At 37.0% G+C, this 25,613-nt stretch overlaps 1 protein-coding gene across 2 annotated transcripts in view; it reads left to right on the top strand.

Annotated features, from left to right (window-relative positions):
* Positions 1-25,613, top strand: part of LOC131573617 (conserved oligomeric Golgi complex subunit 5-like) — a 175,335-nt gene that overhangs the window by 130,250 nt on the left and 19,472 nt on the right. For both annotated transcript variants that reach the window (XM_058827743.1, XM_058827744.1), the window contains 6 exons: positions 1,288-1,492; positions 2,197-2,358; positions 4,423-4,522; positions 21,991-22,101; positions 23,478-23,540; positions 24,343-24,446. In XM_058827743.1, the coding sequence (XP_058683726.1) occupies positions 1,288-1,492; positions 2,197-2,358; positions 4,423-4,522; positions 21,991-22,101; positions 23,478-23,540; positions 24,343-24,446 (745 nt within the window). The remainder of the gene's footprint in view (positions 1-1,287; positions 1,493-2,196; positions 2,359-4,422; positions 4,523-21,990; positions 22,102-23,477; positions 23,541-24,342; positions 24,447-25,613) is intronic.

Genomic DNA, 25,613 nt, shown 5'->3' with positions numbered 1-25,613 from the left:
ACTGCTACCTGTTCTCAGCACTTGGGTTTAAGATTGTAAAATTATGACATCAGTTAATGGGACCAACCAACACTACAGGACTGAGGGAACTCTTACATGTTGTCAGCTGTACTTTTCCTAACAGCTATTCAAAACTATTTTATTGCTTATGGTTTTTAATAATAAGTTTTATATAAACATTTATAGGGAGGTTTCAGTGCAAATGATGTTTTTATTTTGCTACAGCTGAGCTTTGGGGAGACAGATTTTTTAATTTAAATGAGGCATCTACATAAAAATGTTCATTTTTAACAAATTTCTGGTGTCCGAATCCACTGACATCAGTCAGGTTCTGGATCATATAGATCAGAGGAAGACAAGATACCAGAAAAATAGTGTAAAAATAGGAATTTTTGTCAGTTTAAAAGGTTTGCTATTAGATCATTATCTGCTTTTTTGAGGTTGGGACAGTCTTTGTAAACATAGCTTCATGACCTAAAATAGCTCTGTGTTTGATAATAAATGCGAATCCTCCAGTACTCAAAATTATGTATTTGAACTGAAAGCACAGGCTGGGTGAAATGGGGCAGATGTCTGGAACCTGACAAACCTACCAATGAATGGAACAGTGTTAATCTCCTAATGTAATGGGAAATCTACAGAGTATGAGTGATGTTAGATCAAGATTAACAGTTGCTAAAGCAGTTGTACATTTGTTTCATTTCCTGTTACTTATGGCAAGCCTTTCAAGGCTGAAAATAATGCAGCTTTTTCTGCTGGCTTTGTCATTCTTTGACAAGTTTAGGAATAGCATATTAAGTATCTTGTTTTAAGAAGTGTGCATAAAAGCGTGTGCTTCCCTCATCACATTTCTGAAGACTTTGGTTCATAGGAGTTACCTTTGTTTGTTTTAAATTGTTATCTTCAAACAGCCCCACACTTATCCTCTATCAAGATATTGTTAGCAAATCTCTAGATTTAGAGAGTTCAATTATGCTTTGGCCTCAAACGAATGATAATGATAATAATTAAGTTTGATACCAAACATTTATTGTACAAAATAAAGTAAGTGTTTCATATCCAGTCTTCCAATTGTGGGTTTTATACTGGTGCTTTATATCCTTTGTCAAGTGCATTTAATATTATATTATGTCACCTTGAAATTATTTACAAATATTACACTATTAATATTGAATTTAGGATAACATTGTGTATCATTGATACAAATGTAAGGATAGAGGTTTTTTATAGGAATAAGAAAATAGTTTGAACATAGCATTGTGTGTTGCTTACTGCTTTATTTTGCAGCCTCTATGTTTTTGAAACAAGCATTTGAAGGAGAATATCCTAAATTACTGAGGCTTTATAATGACTTGTGGAAGCGCCTCCAACAATATAGTCAAAATATTCAGAGGAATTTTAACACAAGTGGAACTACTGATCTTTTTGCTGAACTACAACAAATAGAAGAAGATGCACAGGATATATTCATGCAAAAAAATGAAGATTACGAGTATGTATTATGAACTGTAAGACTATAAAATATAAATCTTTGCAACCTGTAAGAAAATAGAATATTTTTTTAAACTTTCTGTTATTCAAATAGTCACTGCAGGATAACTTCAAAGGCTTTTTTCCCCTCTTGCAGTTACTGCTCTAATACTATTTTAGAGCTGTAGGCTTTTCATTAGCTTATATATCTAACAGTGTTGGGTTGTGTTGTCTTTCACAAAGTCTCTGACTTTTGAACAAGTTCTATCTTTTTGTCTCTTCAGGTAAATAAATAGGAAAATGGTAAAAATTGAGTTTTGTATGCATTGTGATTACAGCAGTACCTTTCTCCTAATGATACTGCAATCATTTGAGTGTGACAAATGCTCAGTTGTTATGATTCACAGTTTTTGGTTTATACATCATAGAATAAACATGATCTAAGTGATATCAGAAAGATCAAACTGAAACAGGCTTATCAAGCCTATTAGGACTTCTAGATTTATGTAAGATAAAATGAATATTTTATATGAGAATTGTATTGACTTAAATATGTTCTTGAGCAGTCACTGGGAGACTTACCAGAAGACTGTTTTTCATATGCATATGTTTTAAAAGCAGAAAAGGAAAAACAGGTTCAGTATTGCAAAGTTTGTAGGTCTGGAAAGATTTAATGCTATTGCGTATTGTAATTTAAAATGTAGTAACTTTTTCTTATGTGCAAAGTCCAGAAAAGGCCTTGAAAGATTCACTGCAACAGTATGAAGCTGCCTATCTGTCAAAATCCTTGTCTCGACTGTTTGACCCCATCAATCTTGTCTTTCCTCCTGGAGGTCGGAATCCTCCCTCTTCTGATGAGCTTGACAGCATCATTAAAACTATAGCCAGGTATGCACATATAAGGCATTGTAAATGTAACACTCAGCATCTATTTTTTCATAAGTTACAGTTTTAGAAAGGAGACTTCCTTTGTGGTAAAAGGTTGATTACTCTTCAATTATAAAGTAGATTAGTGCAAAAATCAAGTCAGTATTTGGGGTGGGACGGGAGGGGATGGGATGGGGTGGGGTGGGATAGGATAGGATAAAATAGAGTAATACAGAATAGAATATTTCAGTTGGAAGGGACCTACAAAGATAAATCCAGTCCAATTGAATGAACACTTCAGAGCTGGCCAAAAGCTAAAACATGTTAAGGGCATGGTCCAAATGCCTCTTAAATACTGACAGGCTTGGGGCATTGACCAGCTCTCTAAGGAGCTATTCCAGGGTTTGACACCCTCTTGTTAAGGAAATGATTCCTTAATGATGAGTTGGAACTTCACTATGCAGCTTTGAACCATTCCCACACCTCCTCTCAGTGGATCCTGGGGAGGAATGCTCAGCACCTCCCTCTCCACTTCCCCTGCTTAGGAAGCTGTAAAGGGCAATGAGTCTGCCCTTCCTTTTCTCCAAACTAGACAAGCCCAAACCCTTTGCTGTCCCTCATAGGACATTCCTTCCAGTCCTTCCAGCAGATCTGTTGCCCTCCTCTGGACACATTCAGATAACACCACATTCTTCCTAAATTCTGGAGCCGTGAACTAGATATGGTGTTCAAGGTGAGGCTGCACCAATGCTGAATACAGCAAGATAGGCACATCTTTATTATTATTTATAATAACTAATATATTTTATTATTTATTTTCTGTACTTTTTCCTGAAATAAATTTTAATACAAGTTATAATGTTAATAATATTAACATGATAGTATAATAATAATGTTAATATAAGTTTTAATGTTCAAGCTTATAAAAGATCAGGAAGAGAAATTTTACACATACTGTAGATGTCTGGTATCTTAATTATCCTGACTGTGTCAAAGGGCAGTGGTAGTTGCTTGGCTGGAAGTGATAATACCTGGTATAAATACTTTGTTAGAGTGAAACAACAAGATAATAGGTAAGGATGACTATTCCTGGTAGAATTTGTAGAATGAGATACCTGAATTACCAGTGGTGTATTTTCCCTCATAAGCTTTTGGTATTGACTGCTCTGTTTAATAGAGTCTGAAAAAAGATAGGCAGTATTCACAGTATGTATGTGTGTATATAAAATGCTAAATATTGACACAGCACTTGTGACTGGGAGTTACAGATGCTCAGAACATGTCTGTTGGTGTGGTGACTGATACTATTTTCCTTCTTGCAAAAGAGAAAGGAAAACAATGTGAAAATTATGAAATTTCAGCTGAGTTTTCCAGAGTGATATTTAGCTAATGATGTTTGGAGCCCTAGAGAGTTCTCAGATAAGATTATTCTAAGTTGGGTGCCTAATGATTCTCCAGCTCTTGAGAGAGGTTAAACTCACCAGTAGCAACATGATGGTTCTTGTGCTTGCCTGTCTTCAGCAGAGCAGTTTTGAATGCAGCCCCAGCTGATGGAGATCTGGGGATGTTCATGAACAAAAAAAAACTGGAAGTGATTTAGAAGTCTTTTCCTTCTTCGTTTGTTCCCTGTCATTCCTTGGGGGCCTCTTTTACTATAAAGGATTGCCTAAAACACAGCTTATTAGTTGTGTCAAGCTAAGGCATCCCCTGGGTATTTCTGCACAGCTCATGTAATTCCAGAGTTGAATGACTGTGTATTCACCTGTAATGTTTGAAGGCTGCTGCCAAAGCTTGAATGTAGTTAATTGCTGTCAATATTTTTGAATGGCTTACTAATAGTGATTTCATACTGAAGTGTCATTCCTAAACTTTGCTCATTTTTACTAGAATAGGAACACTGCACATAAAATTCCCAAATGACTTGTTAAATTGTAAACTGAATTACGGTGCGTGGAAAGACTTGGTTGTATGTGTTACTCTCTCTAAATTGACATGCCACGTAACTGTGGATTCGTAGTTAATTCTTTATCGATTCAATACAGCACTGTTTAGCTGTTAATTAAGATTTGTAATCTTTGCTTCCAGTGAGCTAAATGTGGCTGCTGTTGATCCAGACCTGAGTTTAGCTGTGGCCAAAAATGTGGCGAAGACCATTCAGCTTTATGGTGTAAAGTCAGAACAGCTTGTAAGTAATTTTTAATTTCTAAAAATGAATGGTTTTTTTTCATGTACCGTGTTCTGGCTTTTGTAGATTTAGAACATAACAGTTAAGCAATCTAGATAGACAAAACCTTCCAATTAGCTTTCCATTGTATTTATAAACATTATCAGTAAAATTCTGCCTTCAGACAAACTCAGTCTATTGATAGCAGTAAAATTTATCTGTATAACAACTCCAAATTGAATTTCCCACATTAATTTTAAAAAACTCAAAATTGTAGATGTCATTAAACAAAATAAAGACTGTTAAATGCAGTTCTTTATTAACCAATATTTGATACTACATCAGTTACATGATACAGCATCTTTAGGGTATTAAAATCTAGACTATTCAACTACTACTTTTTACTACTTGCAAGAAATTTTGGGTATTTTTTTCCATATATTTATTATTTCATACATATTTAACTGACCCTTGATTTGTTTGCGTTTGTCATATATTTCCAATCATACCATGCAGTGGTATCTGGTGTTAACCTGAATAGAAGAAGGATTCCCAAAGCCTTATCCTTTCGGCAAGAGCCTCCAAAAAGCCTGTGGATAGTACAGTGAATGATGTCATCGTACCAAAAAAATCATTCAGATGAACCGTTTTCTCTTAAGAACTGTTGCTCAAATTCACTATAAGTTTTATTTAAAGAAAGATGCTTGCTAGTATTTTTGTGTACCAATTGGCTACAAAACACTGCAGCAATTTAGTTAGTATGGTTTCTGTTTACCTTTTACATTTCTGCTGTCTCAGAATAGCTTTTAAAAAATTGAAATTTCGTAATGCATACTAAGTTTGCCTTTTCTATTGGAAGAATTGTCTTGGAAGTTTGCAGACTTGGTGTATGGAAAAGGAATGTAGGTGAAGTAATCATGAAGACCATAAAGAATACTTTAAATTTTAAAATAAAAACAAATGTTAACATTATTTTGTTAGCTATTTAAAGCATAGTGCTTGTGTCTGCTTTTAAAGATACCAAATCATGACTTTGTATTTTCAGAATAAAATTTGCTCATGACAGAAATGAGGATTTTTAGTAGGTTGTGAGAGTAATCATAGGTAAAAAAATACATTGTTGTCTATATGTCATGGACTGTAGTGTCAAATAGTGGCATTTAACTGGGAAGAAAAAGGACCTTTCAGCTGTAACTGTGAAAGTATCAGGGTTGTGCTCATTGTCTCTGTTAGAGTCTGGCCAGTGGATTCTTTGGAAGTGAACATCATTTTATGATCAGACAGCTGGGAAGTTCTCAAGAAACTCTGAAAAAAACAAGATACTTAGAAATAAGCTGATAAGTATATGATTTGTGGCTTTGTGTTAGCTAACCTTAAAGTAAAAAAATGTAGGAGGAAAGAGGGAGTGTGAGCCCTTGAACTTCTTGAATTTGACAACTGAAAATGCAAACTTGAAACACTAAAAAGCTAAGTGATGGGATTAGCCAAGCTGGCAGGATGAACATCAATGTCCTTGAAGCACATACCTACAAATTGGAAAATAATATTAAGAGTATTGCACGGCTACACATTTTTTAAACTTTCTTTCCTTGCTGATACATGTTACAAATTTAAAAACCAGAAGTGCTCAACACAGTTGCCAAGATAAAAGTGTCAGAGTCATCTTTGAAGTGCTGAAATATCATTCCTAGCCTCCAGCTGCCTCTCCAGCAGGGCATGTCTCTCCCACTTGTCCTGTGTCATGCTTGCCAGCCCTCTGGATATAATCTGGAACAATTTAGCCTTTTTTGGTGCCTATTTTTGGGCAGACAGACTGAGCCTGAAATGTGCACCACGTGTAGAATAGGAACTATGTCAGACAGCACTGTTTCATTATGTTTTAGTGGTTTAGCCAAGAATGCAATCTTAATTCAATCTTGCAATCCAACCTCCAACAATAGCTTGGAGTCAACAATAGTTCTCCTCTCTAAAGCTGAGAAGGGGACCATGGAACATATCCGCTCAGATGCTTCATGTTTGATAGCTATAGTAGAGCAGTGCTAGAGATGGAAATTTAATTTCCTGGAGGAATTTGAAATTGAGTTCTCTTCCAAATTAAAAGTAAACAAAACCATCTCAGAATTCTCAGTGAAGGAAAGTGGGGGCAGGAGACTTTAAAAAGTAATTAATTTTTTTTTAATGTTGTAATATTGCAGGTAGATTTGAAAGGTGATGAACTGAAATGTGCAGTTCTAAAAAGCTTGAGACATTCTGATGTCAGTATCAGGGTTTTTATTTACTCAGTTTCACAAAACAAGGAATTCACTGAGATTTCATCACTGTTTCTCCAGGTATTCTTAAATAGACAAATAACAAGAAAAATGTTACTCAAGATTCAAAGGTTTTACCTTTGAGGAAAAGCAGCATCTGTCAATCTGTACATACACTCCTAAAGCAAAAACTACTAAGAAAAAATAGCCTCTTCCTATAAATCAAAAATGTTTGTGTTACTTGTGGTTTGTACCCCTTTCAGCTTTCCCCACATCAAAAACTTGCTGCACCTGAGACCTGTTCTTTTATTAACTGGTTCAGAGACAATAATAACCTCTGGAAGCAGCAGTATGTAGATACATTCTGCTGTTGGATGAATCTTTAGTCAATCCCTTGCTGATGCTTGATGTGGCTGGTGTATGCCATGCAGCGTTCAGAATTATTCTCCTTTTTTGTGAGAAGGCAGTAAGTTGTATTTCCTGAAAACAAAAAAAAAGTTGAGGAATTTGGGGTGTTTATGAGAATCCATGCTCCTTAACAAAAGATAGGTACTCATAAATCTGCTTCCTAGAGATATTTTTACCCATTTGTTTAACTGATAGTTGAGCAGTGTAAAAGAGAACTTAAAACTCACCAACATCTTTATTTGACATGGCAGCAGTAGTTGTGTGGCAGGATCCTCTAGTGCAGTGGTCTTAAGATTTTTGGTTATGCATTCCTATCAGTATAAACTTTTTGAGCATGCACCATCATTATATGTATACTTGTTTATTTATAACTTTTATACAGGCACTACTGAAGTTCTGATATTTTTGTCATGCACCCTATTTTGTCCTGCCTAATCCCTGTGGTGCATGTACCCCACTTCAAAGACCACTGCTCCAAAGTAATACTCTGCAGTAATCTTCCATAATAAGGGAACAGACTTGGTCTGTTAATTTTTAAAAAAAATGCCTCGTTGATTGCAGTCTTTTGAATTCATATTTGATTTTGTTAGTATGCTGATTTATATCAGATTTTTAATTTATTTATAGAAAAATTAAAAAGATGAGAGTCCAGTGATTGAAAGTGAAACAAAACTGTGTTTCCCCAGTTGATTACCTGTAATTTTGTCATTTATTGAGCTGAATTTTGAATGTACTTGAAATGCTATGGTTTCTCTTTAAATTAAAAGTGTCTTTGTTGCAACTTTGCAATCACTATATTTTTGTTTGCTGTTGATAGAGAAGTCATGAAACATTGAGGGTTAGAAGCTCTGGAAGTTTACAAGCTATGTAGTTTTGCCGACAAGCAGAAAAATAAGTTGCAAGATCCATTGTCCATATAGACTGAAGATGGAAGAGCGCTCTTTGGTCCTCTAGTCTGTTCCCTTCCCAGCACAAGACTGTTTGAAACAATATTTGTTGTTGGGGGTTTTGTTGCATTCTCTCTGGTTTTAAAGTGATGATTTCAGTTACCTGAATATAAGTACTGCATGTTCTCTTACTTTTGTGCTGTTTCTATTCAGCTTGTCATGTGGGTGGATTGAAATACACTAACACACCCACCAAGTGCACATAGATGAAATGTGTTGTGCTGTGAACATGAAAATGCAGTTGTTTAGAGAAAGTGTGATTCTCCTACTTTGTGAACCTGGAGACCTCTACCAGTTTCCTCCCTAGAGTTACAGTCATCCTGTCAGACTATCTTTATTAGTTTTGATCTGAGTCCCAGAGCAATCCTTCCTGCCTTGTCTGATGGAGGCTGTGTCTTGCTGACTCCTCCCAGCATAGGGCATCACTAGAGACATCATCAGAGACAATGTTATCCTTTGGCCAATAAACAAGCAAAGAGTCATTTGCAGAGGCAGGGTTGTAAAAATGAGGTTGCCCACTTGCTTTTCAAAGCAGATGGGGGTGATTATGCTGGCAAATTCTGGTGGATTAAACTGTCTTAAAAACATTTCTCTATGAGGATATGGTGTGCTTACATGATTTAGTCAGACACAAACTCACTCTACTGTGCTGCCAGATGGCAGAGCACATTTTAGCTTCACTCCAATACATGCTGACCAGTTCAGCTGTGGCACCTTGCTGAACATAACACTCACTCAGCCTGGAGCACAAGCAGAGAAAGTTCATGTCTGCTTGAAGTACAAACAAAGCAAAAACCTGCATGGCCATGCTAAACTAGGCATTTTTTTTTTTATAATGTTAGGGTAGAAAAGGCTAAAATCAGTGGGAGCTGTGATCGCCTATAATTGGAGTGTTTCCTAAATATGGAATATTGTATTTTATGGAGTAATAAGTTTATGTAAAAAAGGGATCTTTCCAGCAGACAAGAGGCTGCAGGCAGATGATATAATGGAGATCTTTCCCACTGTCAGACTTGTAAGCAGTAATGGAGAGGAAGCCCTCAAAAGGTGGAGATGGAGAGTGGGTGTAATGAGGGAGGAAGGAAGTAGAGAATTTGAATAATTTTTTTATTCTCTTAACTCAGTGTGGTTGAACTGATGCCATATTTCTCACAAAAGCTGATGAATGAGGCAGCAGTCCAAAATACAGGCTGAGGGCAGTGCTCAGGGAGAGCTACTAACCTTTACCCTCAGCTACTAAATTGTCCTTTATAGCTCATGGTAGAGGCTTGGCTTCTCATCAGGATTTTAGCCTGGGCAGTGGTTGTGGTGTTTGTGATACCATGTTTGCCACTTGGAAATTTTTAAGCACTGTGCAGAGAGCACAGTCCTTCCTGGCATTCTGAAGAATTCTTCCCTGATCTTCTTAGAAACCATAAGACACAATGCATGGTGTATTTTATGTATTTTAAAGTTAAAGTGCTAAAATCCCAGTAATAGAAGCAAATTTTGAGATTAAAGAGAATACGTAAGTGTCAAAAATTAGAGTCAGTGCACCAAGGTTCAAGGAGTTGTCACATATCCTCAAAGGGCAGGGCATTGACTCACCTATTGGTGACCTCCACTGCTGGACATGCCATGAGACAAAATGAGAGAGAATTTGTTATTCTAATCTCAAAATGGATGACTGTACACTTCAGACATAAGAACATTCGTGTGGATTTTTCTGGGTGAATGACGTTTGAAGATTCTGGATTGTTTTGAGGGAAAAGTCAGCATCAGCTGATGATATCTGTGATATAGAGTAGGCAGCCTCTTTCTCACTGTCCTGGATCTCAGTAGTATATTGAGATTTATTTATATTTACTTAAGTAAATATTTGAGTTATGTAATGTTATGCATGGTTCTAAAATGTGCATCAGTTGCAGAGCACTGGAGCAATATGAGCAGTAATATGTTGGCACAGAAGATTTCTTGGGAAGTAACTAGGAAGCTTTGATTTGGCCTGATCTTGGTGTTGAACACAATGGTGAAACTGGATTTCAGATGTTGTGAAACAATTCTGAATATTTAACTGGCTTAATGGTTAAATGTAAAGTGACTCTAACATGAAAATTCTGTGATTAAAATTAATATACATTATTTCTAAATTTCTGAGAGTTTACTGAGATTGCTTTTCAATTAACTGGTACTAGATAGTGTAACTAAGACAATGTTATTGTAAAGTATTATTATGTGCCATAATGATGAGAAGCATGTGCTTGATGACAGACTTTTTTAGTGCATTATAATTTAAGAAAATAAATACCAAAAAAAAAGCAGAAGTAGAAAAGTGTAACAATTCACTGTTGTGTCAGCCCCTTCTGCAGAGGCAAACACTAGATACATGCATATCCCAATCACTGACTGCTTGTCCCCAGATGGTCTGTGTTTGCTTTTCAAAGAGAATATGGGTGTTGAAAACAAGTAACTGTCCTCAGAACAGTAAAAGCAAGTAAATTAGCTTGGTCTCATCTGTGTGACAGCAAATTTGTATCATCGAGGCTTGTTCTGATTAGCGTTGGCCTCACTTCAAGGATCAGCAAGAGGCATTTGTTTTTGCTGCAGAGGGGCTGCGTATTGAATTGCTCCACACTGTCACCCTGGTGTTTGTGTCAATGTCTGCCTCTCGCTTCAGAGCACGAGGTCAGTAAGGGCTTGTGACTGACACTCAGGACTTAATCTGCCATCCCAGCTGTGAACATCTCTCCGAGAGGGAAGGGTAGCAGAGATGTCTGTACTAGGGAGCAGAAGGTTCCTGGAAGCACCCCTGGGCACTGTGGCCAGTGGGGCCAGGCAGTGCCTCCTGGCTGGGTTGGGGTCTCCTTCCCCAAAGCAGTGCCGGGCTGCTGGAGCCCTCCTGGCAATGGTGTGTGCAGGACTGCCTCTCCTGAGCTACAGCTGGAGCCTGGGGAAAGTGCCTGTTAGCCCAGGCCAAGAACTTGCTAATGAGTGCCCTACCAGCTTAGCAGTGCAGACAATCACGTGCCAGATTCAGGGATCTTTCCTGGCGCCCTTTAATTTACAGCTATGGGTGTAGCCAATATGTGACTGAGACTGAACAAGAACGAGATGCAAAATCTGTTCAAGAGGAAGCTTAAAATGCTGACAGATTGGAGTAATTTTTTTCTTGCATCTGGAATTCATACTTCTTCTGCTGTAAATAAATCTCTAAGGCAAAAGTTAGATGTGATTTCTTCTGTAGTAATATTGCTTTTGGTCTTAAAATTTTCTTAGATTGCCAGAACTACAAAATATATGATTTCCAAAACATGTTTTTCTATCTGCAGTGCTTGTCAGCTGTACTTGACTTATTTTCATATAGCATTTGGTGTTTGTACCAGAGTTTTAGACCTTGAAAAGAGTACAGTTGTCTGTGGCATTGTGGCTAATTGGCAACTTAAAATACTGCTGGATGGGTGCAAGAAAACTCTTGGTTATTAACTCTTCAGTGTTCATCCGTTTCTTCAAGTAGCCAAGCATTTCTTTGAGCCAACTCAGATGACACCTTTTTGCATGCCAGTGCAACCAAGCCCTTCTATAATTTAATATTCTATTTTTAGTGAATGTAATGGATGGAGATACAGGCTGAAGACTATCTATCTATCTGTCATGTTCAGATATTTTTAGAGCACTGATCTTTGTAATGCTGATCAGCACCAAATGTATTACATAAGATTAGCATCAAAATATATACAATGGAAAGTCAGCTCTGCTGCAGTTGTTCTTAAATTATTTTTAGTATTGCCCACAAAACTTGTATAGCTCAGTGCATTGCCCTGCCATTGTGCTCAGTCTCTATAGGAAACATTTTTAAAGATTTATCTTTTCTCAGACTTTTCAGTCTCAGGTCTCCTTCCTGAGACTTCAAGTAAGATAGTCAGTGATGCACATTATGAAGATTTTAATAAATACTCACTTTCCACTAGGTCTGAAACTGAGACATATTGTCTCTCCTTGTCCTTCAATCCAATTTATATTTGAACTTGTGATTAGCAGATGCAAGATTCCAAATCCTGTTTTACTTACATTCCTAGCTAGTGTTGTGTTCTTTATTAGTGATTGGGTGGCTATGTCTTTTCCAGGTACCCATAATGATATTTTCAATTTTCAAGTTTTAGTGGATACTTGGAACTAATATCCTCTCATTAAAGATACCTGGTTCACTAGCTAACCATTTAGAATGGATTGGAGTAGATTACTTGTGAGAGTTTTCGAGTTTATAGGCAGACAGTAAGACAACAGACCATATTCTTTTCACACCACTCTAGAAAAAGTATTTTTGTGTTTCAAGATTTCTGAAAAAAGCTGATCCTTTCCTTTGAGTATTTTTAAAAACTAGTTTGTAATTACTGAGGTTTAAAATAGATTGCAACTTTCTGCATATCCATCTCATCATCATAACTACTTGTAGCAGATGAATCTTGATATTTTTTTTCCTCATAATTTCTTTCTTAGTGGGTTTATGGTGCATCTGATATATTATAGTCAGTAGAAAAAAGTTTGCTGTTTGTTTTTGGTGATGTAGTTTTGAACATGTAATGCTGTCATGCCATGGCTTTACAGATCTTCCAGGATCTCTCTTCCTGAGAATGCAATTAAATGTGCTCTGATCTTGGTTTATATTACTACTGTTAAAAACAATCTCTACTTTATTAATGCTTGTCCTTGGTGGCTTGTAAACATTGTTGCAATAAAGAGAATGAGGAAAGAAAAGGCTAGAATGCCATGTGGAATAAAAACCCAACAATTAATTCAGCTTAAAACAGAGAGCTGAGAAAGAGACAGTCTTTACAAAGAATTTTTGTAATGTCATATGTAGAAGAGAAAGTGTCTGTCATGCTTGATGAGGGCGATGAAGATTTAACTAAGCTGTTTTCAGGGGATTATTTAGATGATAAGCAATATGAATGGCATATTTTTGTCCAGAATCTAAAAGGCTAAGTGTATTATAACTGATCTAGGGACTATATTGGAACATCTTGGCTTAATCAGTGAAATTATGAAAAGTAGAAGTGCACAGGAGGATGGGATTTAAAAGTTAAAATATTGCAATGAGAAAACACTTGGATGAGAAGGATTGATTCTTAGTTTTCTCTGAGTAATCATGGAGACAGGATTATTTTTTTTCTGAACTTTTCAGTCTATCCTTTGTTGTTGACTAGGAAAAGACAGAGAGGGGCTGAACTAAACAAGTTCCCCATTGATTTTGACCCCGTCTGTCTAGTGGCAAGACAAATATCCATAACATGTTGCAATAAAGAAAATGTTGATACAAGATGGCTGTAATTCTGGTTTCTTTTAGGGAAATTAAGAAAATAAAGATCCCATTTATGGAGGAAAGCCTTCACTGAGTTAGCATTAGTCATATATATTTCAAGGGGAAATGTACCTTGCACTACCCAAAAAAATTTTTTGGCCCTGTTAATTTATACAAATTCCTCAAATGAAATATTGCTGGAGTAGCAAGAAAATGGATGTGAGCTGCATCTCTGTTAGGATGTTTACTGATGTTTATTGACAGAACTATGTGGTTTGGGGTAGCTGTGTTGATTTTTTCCCCACCCATCCTCTTATGTGACATAGTCAAATTCATCTAGCTGAATAATTCAATCAAGTAGGGGAGAGCAGGGTGGAGAGGGAAAAGACTTCCTGGAACCATATTCTTCCAGTGAAGGGATAAAAATGCACTGGAATTCTGGCATCAGATTTAAACCCCAGCAAATTTATGAGGCCTGTGATGGTTTTGAATTGAAAAGCATGATGAATCCTTATTGTAATGACATAAAGTGAATTTCTGATTGCCTTTTTTATTATGTGATCTTTATAAGAATTAATCCATGTCTCTTATTAGATGGTGTTACATTGAATTGTAAGCTTTCATTTGCTGGTGAATCACTATTCAGGACATATTCCAACAGTGAGATTTGTCTGACAGTTCCAGGGAAATGTATCTTGTCCTCCTGTCTAAATGTCGAATATTGTGAACTTCGGAGGGAAGTATGAAATCTAATAAGCTCACAAATTGTCAGGAACAGTAGTGAAATGACACCTCAGGAAAGGTTTATGTAAATAACGGGTCAGTAACAATGGTGTAAGTAATGTGAAAGATTATGTTTTCCCCACTTCTTTTTTGAGATACATGAATTAATTGTATTATTCGAGTACCTTGAAGACATGGTATTACTGTCAATGAAAAACTTGTATCCATGCTATTTAAATGAGAAAACCCAAAAATATAAATTCAGTGTTTGGCACATTAAAAGAATTCATTAATAGGTATTTAAATAGAATATGTGGGAGGCTATTATATAATAAAATAATTTCAGAATAATTGCTATTTCACTGTACAGTAATAAAAGCTAAAGATGGCAGTAGGTCTAATTTAAAAATAATCAAAAGTCAGGTAAGGTTTTGTAATATATTTTTCTGATGGAAAGATGAGAAGAGCTTTGTTAAAACACTCATTAGGAAGTACTTATATTGGTCAGAGAATACTTGGAAATACCTATCTGATAAATCACTTTTAAAAGCATTTAAACTTTTAAAACGGGAATTAAAAATCTGGAGGAGAGAGTTACATTAAATAACTTCATGAAGGATTTTCTTTTTTCTCATGTTGTCTTTTGCTGGTTAGATCGTGACTCACATAACAAATGTGTGATTTTTAATTTATTTTTTTTAAGATAGACTGGCTAAACTCCAGAAAAAAATCATCCAAACATAAAAGTCTGATTTTGAGAGTACTGTGTACTTCATTTTATCTTGCTAGGAAATTGGTTAAAAGACTTCTTTAGGTCTGGTATGTTATTTTGCTAGCATAGAGAAAAAGAATGTGATTGCACAATCCTTACAGTATTTTGTTATAGCAAGTTCTAAGTCATTTCTTAGCAAATTAAATTCTGTAATTCAGAAAAGGACTTGGTTAAATGTTGATAGATATATGTTAAAGGATTTGGAATTTTTCAATTTTGGAACAGCTGTAATGAGAGTTGGACCGCATAAAGTTCTATTATAAACTTGTGTGGGGTGGTAATATTCTAATCTCAGTTAATGCTGGACTTGATACTACAAAAGGCACATGGCAATTAAATAAGTTGATTATATTTTTTATGTATAGGTGAATATCACCCTGTCATGTTGAACCTCTAGTGCCTTGGGGATGGATGTGTCTGTTCTTCACTTCTGGAGGGGCATTCTAAGTAGCTGGTTGAAACCAGGAGCTAATGGGATTACATATAAGATATGATTAATCATTCAGTCATTAATTTGGCAAGCATGAAAAATGCAATAAACCGTTACAGTCAGAGCTATCAGGATCAACACACATTGTCCTTGAAATCCTCCTCAGACTTGGGCTGACTGGATAATAGAAGAGGCATAATTTTCTGTAGTTGAGAAATTATTCCAAGTGTTTCAGGTTTAGGATTCTCTGAGATTCCTTAAAGGAACTGGTTTTCTAAGTGCTTTCTGCTATCACAGTTGTTTTAAAGCAGCTCATTATTTAAGCACCATGAATTATTACTCACTTTTGATTACTTGTACAGTGCTTTTCTTCTCAGATGATTCAAAGACTTGGAGATAAATCCTGTCTTTTCAGTTACAGAAAGACCATTTGCTGTTTTTCTTCCATTTCTTTGGCTTTTGAAAATATTAAGGAAGAAAAACCAAAACAAAGCAAAAATACCCCTGAGGAAATGGTTCAATGATTGCTGCTTCTTCTAACATGAATAGTATGAGCATGATGTTAGGTCTTTTTTCCTGGTCAAGGATGTAACAGTCCCTTCAAATTTTTCTTTCCAAAATAATGATTATGTTTTCTATAAGATTTTTAATTACTTCACCATAGACCTCCTTTTCTATATTTCTAGAATATTATATTTTCATTTTTTTGAGGAAGCTAAAAAAATATATTCTGGAAGCTACAAGAATATCCTGAAGGTACAATATGCATGTTATTATGTACATTTTAAATTATTGCCTGAACTCACAGCTTATTCCTTTCCTCATGTTTTGAAATACTTCTTCTTTGCAAAATTAGAAGCTGCTCCAAGAACATAAATTCTTATGATTTATCCTTGAATTTTAGGTTTTTTGGGGTTTTTTTTCAATTTAAAGCAGAACATTCATAGTAATTTACCCTCATCAGTCAAGGACCTTATTTCCACTGACACATTCATTCAAATCCTACACTTGGAACCTCTAAATGACGTCTGTTCTTTTTGCAAGTTATCCTGTAAGTAGCTAATCCATTAAGTGGACTAACTGAGTTCCAATTCTTCTGTATTTTTCTGCTAAATGGTGCTTCCTTTAAAAAAGTAGCAAACTTATTCTACTAAACCTTTATGGTTTTTAGGGAAAAAGAGATCGTAAAAGGTTCCTTGTGCAGTATGGAAAACGTTGAACCTAATAGTAAATCATGCCAATTATTTGTAGTTTATGGGAGAAATCTCAGGGCCAAGCCCTATCGACTCAGAAACTCTCTAAATGGATTCTGTGCTTTATAATAAGTTGTTATGATCAGGCAGGAGGCCAAGTACCAGATGGATTGATTGCCTTCTGCCAGAGGTATGGCAACATCAGCTGCATCTATTAGGAATGCATTTGTTGCTGAAAATGTCAGCTTGACAACTGGAGTTCAGTTTGTGCTATCAAAATACTCTTTAGTCTTGTGATCCTGGAGTTAGATTGAATGATTTGTTGAGAAGCCCTACTTTAGTCTTATTTTAGGATCTTCTCCATACTCCTAAATTATGATGATGTTTCCTGCTCTAAAGAAAATGGGTTTGCTGAGGCTGTTTCAGAAAAATCAAATAAATGGAGCTTTCCAAAACTGTCAATAAGGATGCACAGGAGATCGTAGTTGCTAAGTATGAAACTGAAGTTTTTTACAAGATATATAGTCTATGAAGGGAATAGTAACAAATCAGCTCACAAATCAGTGTCTCTTCTGAGCTGCCACCTGTTGAAAGAGGGGAGTGTTAGTCACTTTGAAGCACTAAAAAAATTACAGGAAAAGATGTATCAATAGTCTTAGCTTTCCTACAAGAAAAAAGACACTCAGTTAGCATTTTATTTATAACCCATGGGAGAACTGATGATTTGGTTCCTGGACTAATCTAAATTCTACTTTCATTGCTTCTTGGTGAAAACAAAAATTTAATCCCAAAGCAATTTTATTATTGCACATGTCTCAACATGTGAGATCAAATCCATGCTGTCAAATTTCATGTCTGTTCTTAGGCATCAAACACAGAAAAATGTCAAATCCAGAACACTTAATCTCATTATTTCAAGACATGTTTCCAAAGTAGGTCTGTGCAAAGGGGTGCAAATACATTTATAGGATGAGAATGCATCTGACATGACTACTAGGGATCTGTGCTACTGCTTTAAATTCCTTTTATAGCTAGTGAAGGGAAATAGGTGCATACAAGGTGCATGTACTCTCTTCCCAAAGTGGGGGTTTTAAAATAACCTAGGTGAATTACTCAGTGGAAGTTCTTACTTCTCTGCATTGTGGTTTCTTGCATGTGGTCAGGTGAATCATTCCTGAAATTTTCTGCACTGGGCAGCTTACTGACCCAAGGTGAAGCATCTGCACTCTCTGGAGGTGAAGCAGTGTAACCCTGTAAGTGTACTGAGGGATACAAACTAAAATAAACTCTTTTTCAGGAGAACTTCTGAATTCAGTGAGAGCACAGTGCCAGTCATGGCTTACAGTTTCTGGACCATATCAGGCTGAAGTAAGTCAGGTGGCCATAAGTCAGCTTGTTCCTCTTTGTGATACGTTTTTTGTGCATTGGCGTCTACAAGTGTCCTTTTTGGTTCAGTAGGCTACCTGATATCAATCTACTGCTTAGGTCTCAGATTCAGTTGAATTAGATGTAAAAACACGCAAAATTCTTCTATGCAGCTTCCTCCAGCTAGTCAGCTGCTGGATTGAACCTGCATATTTCAGCCTCCTACTTCAGAGAAAACACTCATATGTATGTCAGAAAGGCACTATCTCCCTGTGTTTCTTTCTCATTTCAGTTTAACAGCTGCCCTTTCTGTTTTTAAATGCTGCGTGGGACAGAAGCTCACATTCACATATTTAGGGCACCACGAGACACAGCCTTTGTCCCAGTGCCTGGATACATGATACAACAGTCCTGGCTAATATTTCCTGGTAGGATACCTCTCTTCCTGACTCTTCCTCAGGAGCAGTGTGCTCATGGCCCCTGTTGGCAAAGGCAGCTCACACTGACGAATCACCCCTTACAGAATTGATGCTTGCTGGGGAATGGGTGCCTGTGCTACTGCCCATGGAATTACTGTGAATAGTAGACAGGCTTGAGGAACAAGCAGAAACAATTTAACCAACTGAAATGAAGACAGTAAGATATCGATTGCTATACTTAAAGCAGATACAGAAATGTGGAACAATTACAGTCCTTGTTGCTGCTCATTCAGGTCTGGCTTCAACATAGTTTCTTCTGTTTTCAGCTAGCAGGCTTAAACCAGACTAACTCCCAGGGTGACTGACAGCTCCCTGGAGATGGGATCTGGCCTTCAGCTGCACTTGGTCTTCTGCTTGTTTCCCAGAATAGATTCTGATTTGGGATGAAGTCACCCCTTCTGTCCCCCTTGTGTAATTTACCCTTCCTGGTCTTCTGCATTTCAGGATCTATCTGACTGATTAAAAAAGCATCTGATTTTTTCTCCAGTGCCCTCATGAAAAAGAAGGCCTGTGGACTGTGTCTTTCAGACAGCTTGAGCAGACGTGCACAGGCTTCACACTTACTTGACTTAACCTATTTACACAATGCAATCCCCAGTGGCCAGATAACAGAGGAAGAGTAACATTACCTCTGGGTTTAAATGCATAACTTGTGTCTAGCACAGAACTTTAAAAGTACTTTCTGTGTAAAAGAGAGCGATAAATGTGAATCGTTGATAAAAGCCAGTATGTTGGAAAAGAAATCGAGGAGTGGTTTATGTCTATAGCAAAAGGATCATAAGCCTGGTTTCTGGAACCAGGGAGACACAATAATCACATGTCTCCTAACTGGATGCATGATTGCATAATGGATATAAGGGGTGTCAAGAATGTAGTCTGAGGCGTTAGAATACTGGAATAATTATAAACTGTCTGAAATCGAGACTCTTGCCAGTGACACAGTGGATGTACATGAACCAAACTGGACAGAGTGCAGAACTTTCTTGTCTTGAGGCAAAGTCAGAAATATCATTGTGGTGACAGCAAGGGAGATTTCTGGAAATGGTAGGACACACCTGCCCATATAGGTGCCAGGTGTTCCCATGGCATACCTTCAGGAGAAATGGTCCTAGAGAGACCTGGGCTGCCCTGTTTCAACTGCTAGTTACAAGAGTCAAGTTTTTCAGGCCTCTTTGCTTTAGACCAGTGGTTTTAGGATGTAGAAGGGATCAGCACATCTAACTGTGGATTTGTTAAAGGAAATTTTTTGCATTCAGCAGCTGCAGGATCATGTCCCCAGAAGCTACAGTTACCAAGAACCATCATGGGACACCAATGAGATGGGCTTCTGCTCAAGAAACCATTTATTCAGCATAGGAACAAACTCAGATCCAGAGTCAGAGAGCCCTGAACAGAGGCAGGGTGGTGGGTTTTGAGGGACAGGACCAGGGTGGAGTTCAAGGTCAGGGACCACTAGAAACACAGCAAGGGAGAAATCCCAGGAGCTCAAACCCAATCAGAAGTCCCTGGGCTGCCACCCCATGAGGGTCTGGGATGGGGCAACTCTTCCAGGGCTCACAGGGCACATCTCCTGAGGCAGAGGTTTTAGAATTCACACTAGCTGAGCTTTACAGACACACCTCTCTCTTTAACAATGCTTATCTGAAATAAATCTTTGCCTCCCTGGGCGGGGAGCACCTCACAAAAATTTAATATGGTAAACAATTTTACAAAGTCTAGTTGTTTTTAAGGTATTTTCAAATTTTGCCTGTGAAGCTGTTGTGCACTGTTTCTGTCTGCAAGAATTTCTTGTTATTGCAGAAGGGTTGTTTGTACTCATTAATGGTTTTACTTACCAGTTAAGCTTTTTCATCAGCAGGAGAGATAGAGTCCAATGTCTAAGAAATTGTGAGACCTTTACAACTGTGAGGAGCTGAAATTTAAGTAACTGGGATGAAAAACTGTACTGGTTTAATAATATATTTTATGTTTAATAGTTGTAAATGTGCAAAAAGATAAATTAGTCTGTACAGTACTTAAAAAAGCATGGAGAAGAAGGTTATTTGTGTCTGGGAGGGTGGTCAACAAGGTGGACAGAGTCTGTCTTTGCACAGCTGTTTTGTTATTAATCTCTGAAGCTGTAAATGTGAGAAACAGAATTCTGAAAACCAGTCAGGTCTGTCAAATAGAAGTATCTAGAAGGAAACAGCGATGTTGTGGCTCACATGACTGTTCTCATCAGGGAGGGAGGAAAATGCTGACACAAGAATATATTTGTCAACCAGTTTAAAGATACATTCTGATATCAAATAATTGAAGGTACTTTGGAAACTACAAGGGCCTCAGAAACCTATTTATCCTGAAATAATCCCTAGATTTGAAGAAAGAGAAATGAACTGATATTGTCACCATAGTGCTGTGAATAAATCAGAGCTCCTGGGTGCTTGCAAAAACCTGTCTAAAACTTCATTAGTGATGATGGAAAAGCTAGATAACTGTGCTTGTGTGCTGTCTGTGTTTATGCTGTGTGGAAGCTATAGGAAGTATGGGAATAGTCTTTCAGTAGTAAAGATTCACTGTTTCTCATAAGTTAAATTTTTTTATATTATGTTTGTTTCTTTTGCTTTTAATTATTACCGTATGCTCAGTTTTAGTTTTTAGGACCTTTCTGTAGCACCTACAACTGCATTCAGACACACTCCATGAAAACCTCTTTACCATTTGCTTAGTGAGTTGAATATATTTTTACTGAGAGACTTTTGGAGCTAGGCATCTTCAGGGATTTCCTGGAAGATAATTCTGTATCCTGAAACATAGATAACTAGTTGAGTAATTATATCTCAGTAAAGCCTTCTATTAATAGGTATTCTTGCTTTAATGTTTAGAATTCTTCTAGAATTCGCATCGCCATTTGTCAATTCTTTGTATTTCTGCAGCTTTGAGTACACAAGAAAGTTCTTGTTTGTTTACCAGTTGCAATTTATTATATTTTAAATTGCAAATATATGCTGTGGTATCTTTACAAGACTGTTCCATAGTTAGTGGCTATTTATGTATCATCCTGGAACTTTGATTTCTGCTGTAATAATAAAAAATGCATGCTTTGTGCAGTTTAACTATGAAGAAATATTTCTTTGATTTTTGCTGAAAAATTCATAGATAAAACTTTAATAACAGGTCTAGCAGTTTTGGTCATTGTAGTTCTGTTTTTCTATTGGCTTATAAGCCTCTAATATCTACAAAGCTCTAAGCCATCTATTTGAAAAACCAGATCTTTTAAGGAGAGGCTTGAATGGTTGTCAGAAGGACAGATTGAGGGCATACAGAAAAATACACACCGCTCATAAATAAAAGCTGATGGCAGTTTATTTGGCTTCCTCAAGTAGGTGATTTCACCTGATTCTTAGATTACAAAATTCAAAATTTGTTGGTACTGGGTATCTCCAGGAGATCTGGGTCTCAGTGCTGTGGCTTGGGAGCTGAGACAAGGTTCCTGTCACTGTTGTTCAGTCTTTTTAATCTGAAGATGGAAATTCTATGAATCAAGAGTTAAATGGAAGAACATTGGGTAGTGAGGGCCTGTGGCTTTCTGCTGTGGTTGAAGTTTAGTTTGGGGAGATGCACTGTTGAAAAAGTTGCTACCAACAATTTCTGTGATCACTGCAGCTGTCTACTCAAGGAGACGCCAGCCAGGTGATTGGGCCACTGACGGAGGGCCAGAGGAGGAACGTGGCTGTGGTTAATTCTCTGTACAAACTGCACCAGGCAGTTCTGAAGGTAGGCTTCTTTTGGCATTTCTCTTCTTGCCACAGTGTTACCTTGCACTATCCTGTGCATATGCTCCGTTTAGCAGATGAGAGCCCTTGACAATTACAGCCCAATTTTGTGTTAAGAGTGTTAAGAGCTGCACCTTGCCGTGCATTTGTACATCTCTTTGAGGCTGGGCTGGCCCTTGTAAGCACCACTATATGACAAATTGTCAATATTAGAAGAATAAAGATATGTTTATAGAGAATAATCACATCTGACAGCCATTACTTTGTGAGCACAAACAATTGAACTCTTTGTTGTTTCTTATCTGTCTTTGTACTAATCAGCCTGATAGCCCCCTTGCTGCATCTGCTTCAACCCAAGCTTATTTTTTTCAGAAGATCTTCAATGCTTTCCCACAATTGTGGCTAAATGGAAAAGGGGAAGGAAAGAGGGAAATCAAGAAAAGCAATACCTCACAAATATCTCCATACATTATTACTGTGACTAAAATATGGCCTGGAAATTTTTCAGGACCAAGCAGAGTTATGAATAATTCCAATTTACTGTTTTAGTGATGCCAGTTGTTACACAGTCTTTGTAAACTAAACCAAATAGGTATATTGGTAGTTGCAGTTAATCGTATTTCAATCCTAGCCTGATCAGAAAAAAGATCATGAGTACTCCTGACTCTGGATATGTTCAAAGAATTTTAAAAAATGCTAAAAAGCCTATAAAATTTCCTTGGATTTTGCAAACAGATGGTAGATAACTTTTAAGTCTGCTTTCTCTGATGTACTTAGTAATGAACCTCATGTGTCTTAGTGTTGGAGTGAGATCTGATATGATTCAGTATTTGAGTTCAGTACTTATCTGGCTTAAAAATACTACTGTGTAGCACGTTCAAGACTGTAAGGAAATTGGTAGAATAGTCCTTCGGATCATTCCTTGACTCTCAATTTTAATATTGTTATAGCTGTACATAAGCAACTATTTAACATGTTGTGCGTAATAGTCATAATACTGAGAAAGAACAACTATTCCTTCAAATATTTGCCACAGAACTGCTTGTGTAGCTCTCCACAAATTCTATACTTAGCAGTGGGAGAATACACCAGTTATTTTTATTCTGATTCTGTTAGCCCTTCAGCTAAATTTCAGCTTAACTCCATTGAGTCATTTCTTCGCCAAGGCAGAATCAGTCCATAGGAAATCTGAGAGCAAAGGACTGATACTGATGCATTGAAAATTCTGTCTGTATAAAGCACACTTGATAGTTATCTGTAGCTATGTAAACACTCATTACTAAGGATAACTCAGTATGTTTTTAAATGAAGCTGAATATTATGTATTCTAATAATTTGCTGAATGCTGACTATTAACAGTTACTTTACAATTTTTAGGTTATTACCAGTCAGAGCTCATTTCCAGCAGCTGCTGAGCAAACGGTCACAACTGCCTTAAAGGTAATTGAATGTCCATATGCTTCAGGGATAGGGATGAGCTTGGCTTTCTTTGTTACACTTAAAATGGGCACTTATTTACCACATAGTATTTTACATCAGTATATTTAGTAACAGGTATACAAATATTCTGACTTTTCTAATTTATTGTATCTGCAATTCCATATGTGTTACCTGTGCCAAATCACTGCTTGAGTCGGGCTTGTATTCAGAATATTCTCATAACGGTCAGAACATAGATGTCATCTGACTGTGAAAATAAATGTCTTTCTCTGCAGCATTCACACAGCAATAGCTGGATCCTTCATCACCCCCTTTCTCCCCCGACAGATACATCAAATTACAATTTATATGCGACCTGGTACTTTCCTGGAGGGGGATGTGGATGGCTGTGCAGCCTCTGTGGATGACAGCTCTCCAAGTCCATCCTGCTGGGCACTGACCTGGGAGGGGTTGTGTGCAGGGGAATGAAGGGCAGCTTGTGTCTGGGGAATGAACAACTGAGCCAAGTGTGCACCAAAACATGTACATGTACAAGCCCGGAATGCCAAATTGCTGTGCACCTTTTTGAAAGAAGGCTTTACACAGAAGCAGCAAGCAGCTTTATTTCTGTACTTTACTGGTAAAATCAGTTAAAGAGAAATGTTATCTTTAGGTTTGGTTCTCCTATTTAGCATTTTCTAATGCAGAATAATTAAAATCACTGATAAAATGAACTGTTTCCTAAGGTATTTCTGAGGTGTCAAAATGCAAATGCTTCTAGTTTTTGTTTCCTTACTTCTGCCTTTTTCTTATTCTATTTTAGGCAGTCCATGATCTAATGGGTAGTGCTGTTCAGCCGCTACTGAACTCTGTAGGAGATTCAGTGGAAGCTATTATCATCACTATGCACCAGGAAGATTTTTCTGGGTAACTAGAAATATCTTTCATATTTACCATTGCTCTCGTAAGATGTCCTGCATGTGTGTAATAGATTGTTATTGCCACAATGTCCTTGAAGAAAGAGTGCTTGTTTGTTGAGGGGAAGGCGATGCTTTATGGCTAATGAACACAGGAAGCAGAATTACACCTATCTGTTGAAACAAATTAATCAGGTAGCATCCATCTTCTTTCCTTCCCCTTTTTTTATTCATACTGGTTGAGTAAAATTCATTTCAAATAGAAAAAGAAAGCTGACAAGAGGCCATTTTTGTGCTTAAAAAACCCCTTTGCTTTCAAAATGTGGTTTTTTTGGACAGTCTTCAGAACTGTCAGCATTCCTGTTTCTCAAAGCGTATAGCCTCTGATGTAATAGTTAATTTTAACTTTTTTTTTTTAATCTCATGTTCAGTATGTTATGCTGTTTTTCCATAGCATTTTCATTAAAATTTCCAGGATTCTTTACGTGCCTGGATCTTTAATCTGATGTTTAATTGAGACTTATTTTCTAAATTTTATTTTAGTTGTCATGTCTGTTCTGACATTGCTTGTGTCATCATCAGTTGTCCTGTTTTCAATCTTTGTTTCTGATCTTGAAAATTCACTGGAAGTAGTATATTTTCAGAGATGTTTTGAATTTTCCTTTTGACTTTTTTTTTTAAACAATATTTTGCCCTTACCCTTTTTTGGCATCAGTAGCACAGTACCTCTCTAGGTGGGTAAATAGTTACCAGCCAAAGGCTAAGTTTTGTTAGATAGCCTGTGTGTTCTTCTAAGTTTGGAAGAGCTCTTTTACCTGACTGTCAGTCAAAGAAAGGGAAACAGGATTGTTTTGTGTCCAGGGGCTTCTGTGCTGCTTCTGTGGTAATTGTCACTGTAATTCTGGGTTTGGAGGAATCTAGGAGACTGATTCTATACAGAGAACAGGTTTGGGATTGACAGGCTAAATTAGTAACCCTGTGACGTGTTTATATTTTATGGTCCACTATTAGAGTTTCAAATCAATAACGGGGACATTCAAATTTAGGATCTGGATTTCAGGTGTAGACTCCAAATTGAAGGAGGCTCTGAAAGTTGGGTAGGAGAGGGATGTTTTCCTTTATCTCATTGTTTCTTGTTTCATCTTTTAATTATTTATGGGCATGGTTGATAAAGACG

This window comes from Poecile atricapillus, chromosome Z, assembly GCF_030490865.1.
Source record: "Poecile atricapillus isolate bPoeAtr1 chromosome Z, bPoeAtr1.hap1, whole genome shotgun sequence".
Classification (NCBI taxonomy): Eukaryota; Metazoa; Chordata; class Aves; order Passeriformes; family Paridae; genus Poecile; species Poecile atricapillus.
The sequence above is the reverse complement of the archived record's forward strand: the minus strand, read 5'-3'. Positions and strand labels throughout refer to the sequence as shown.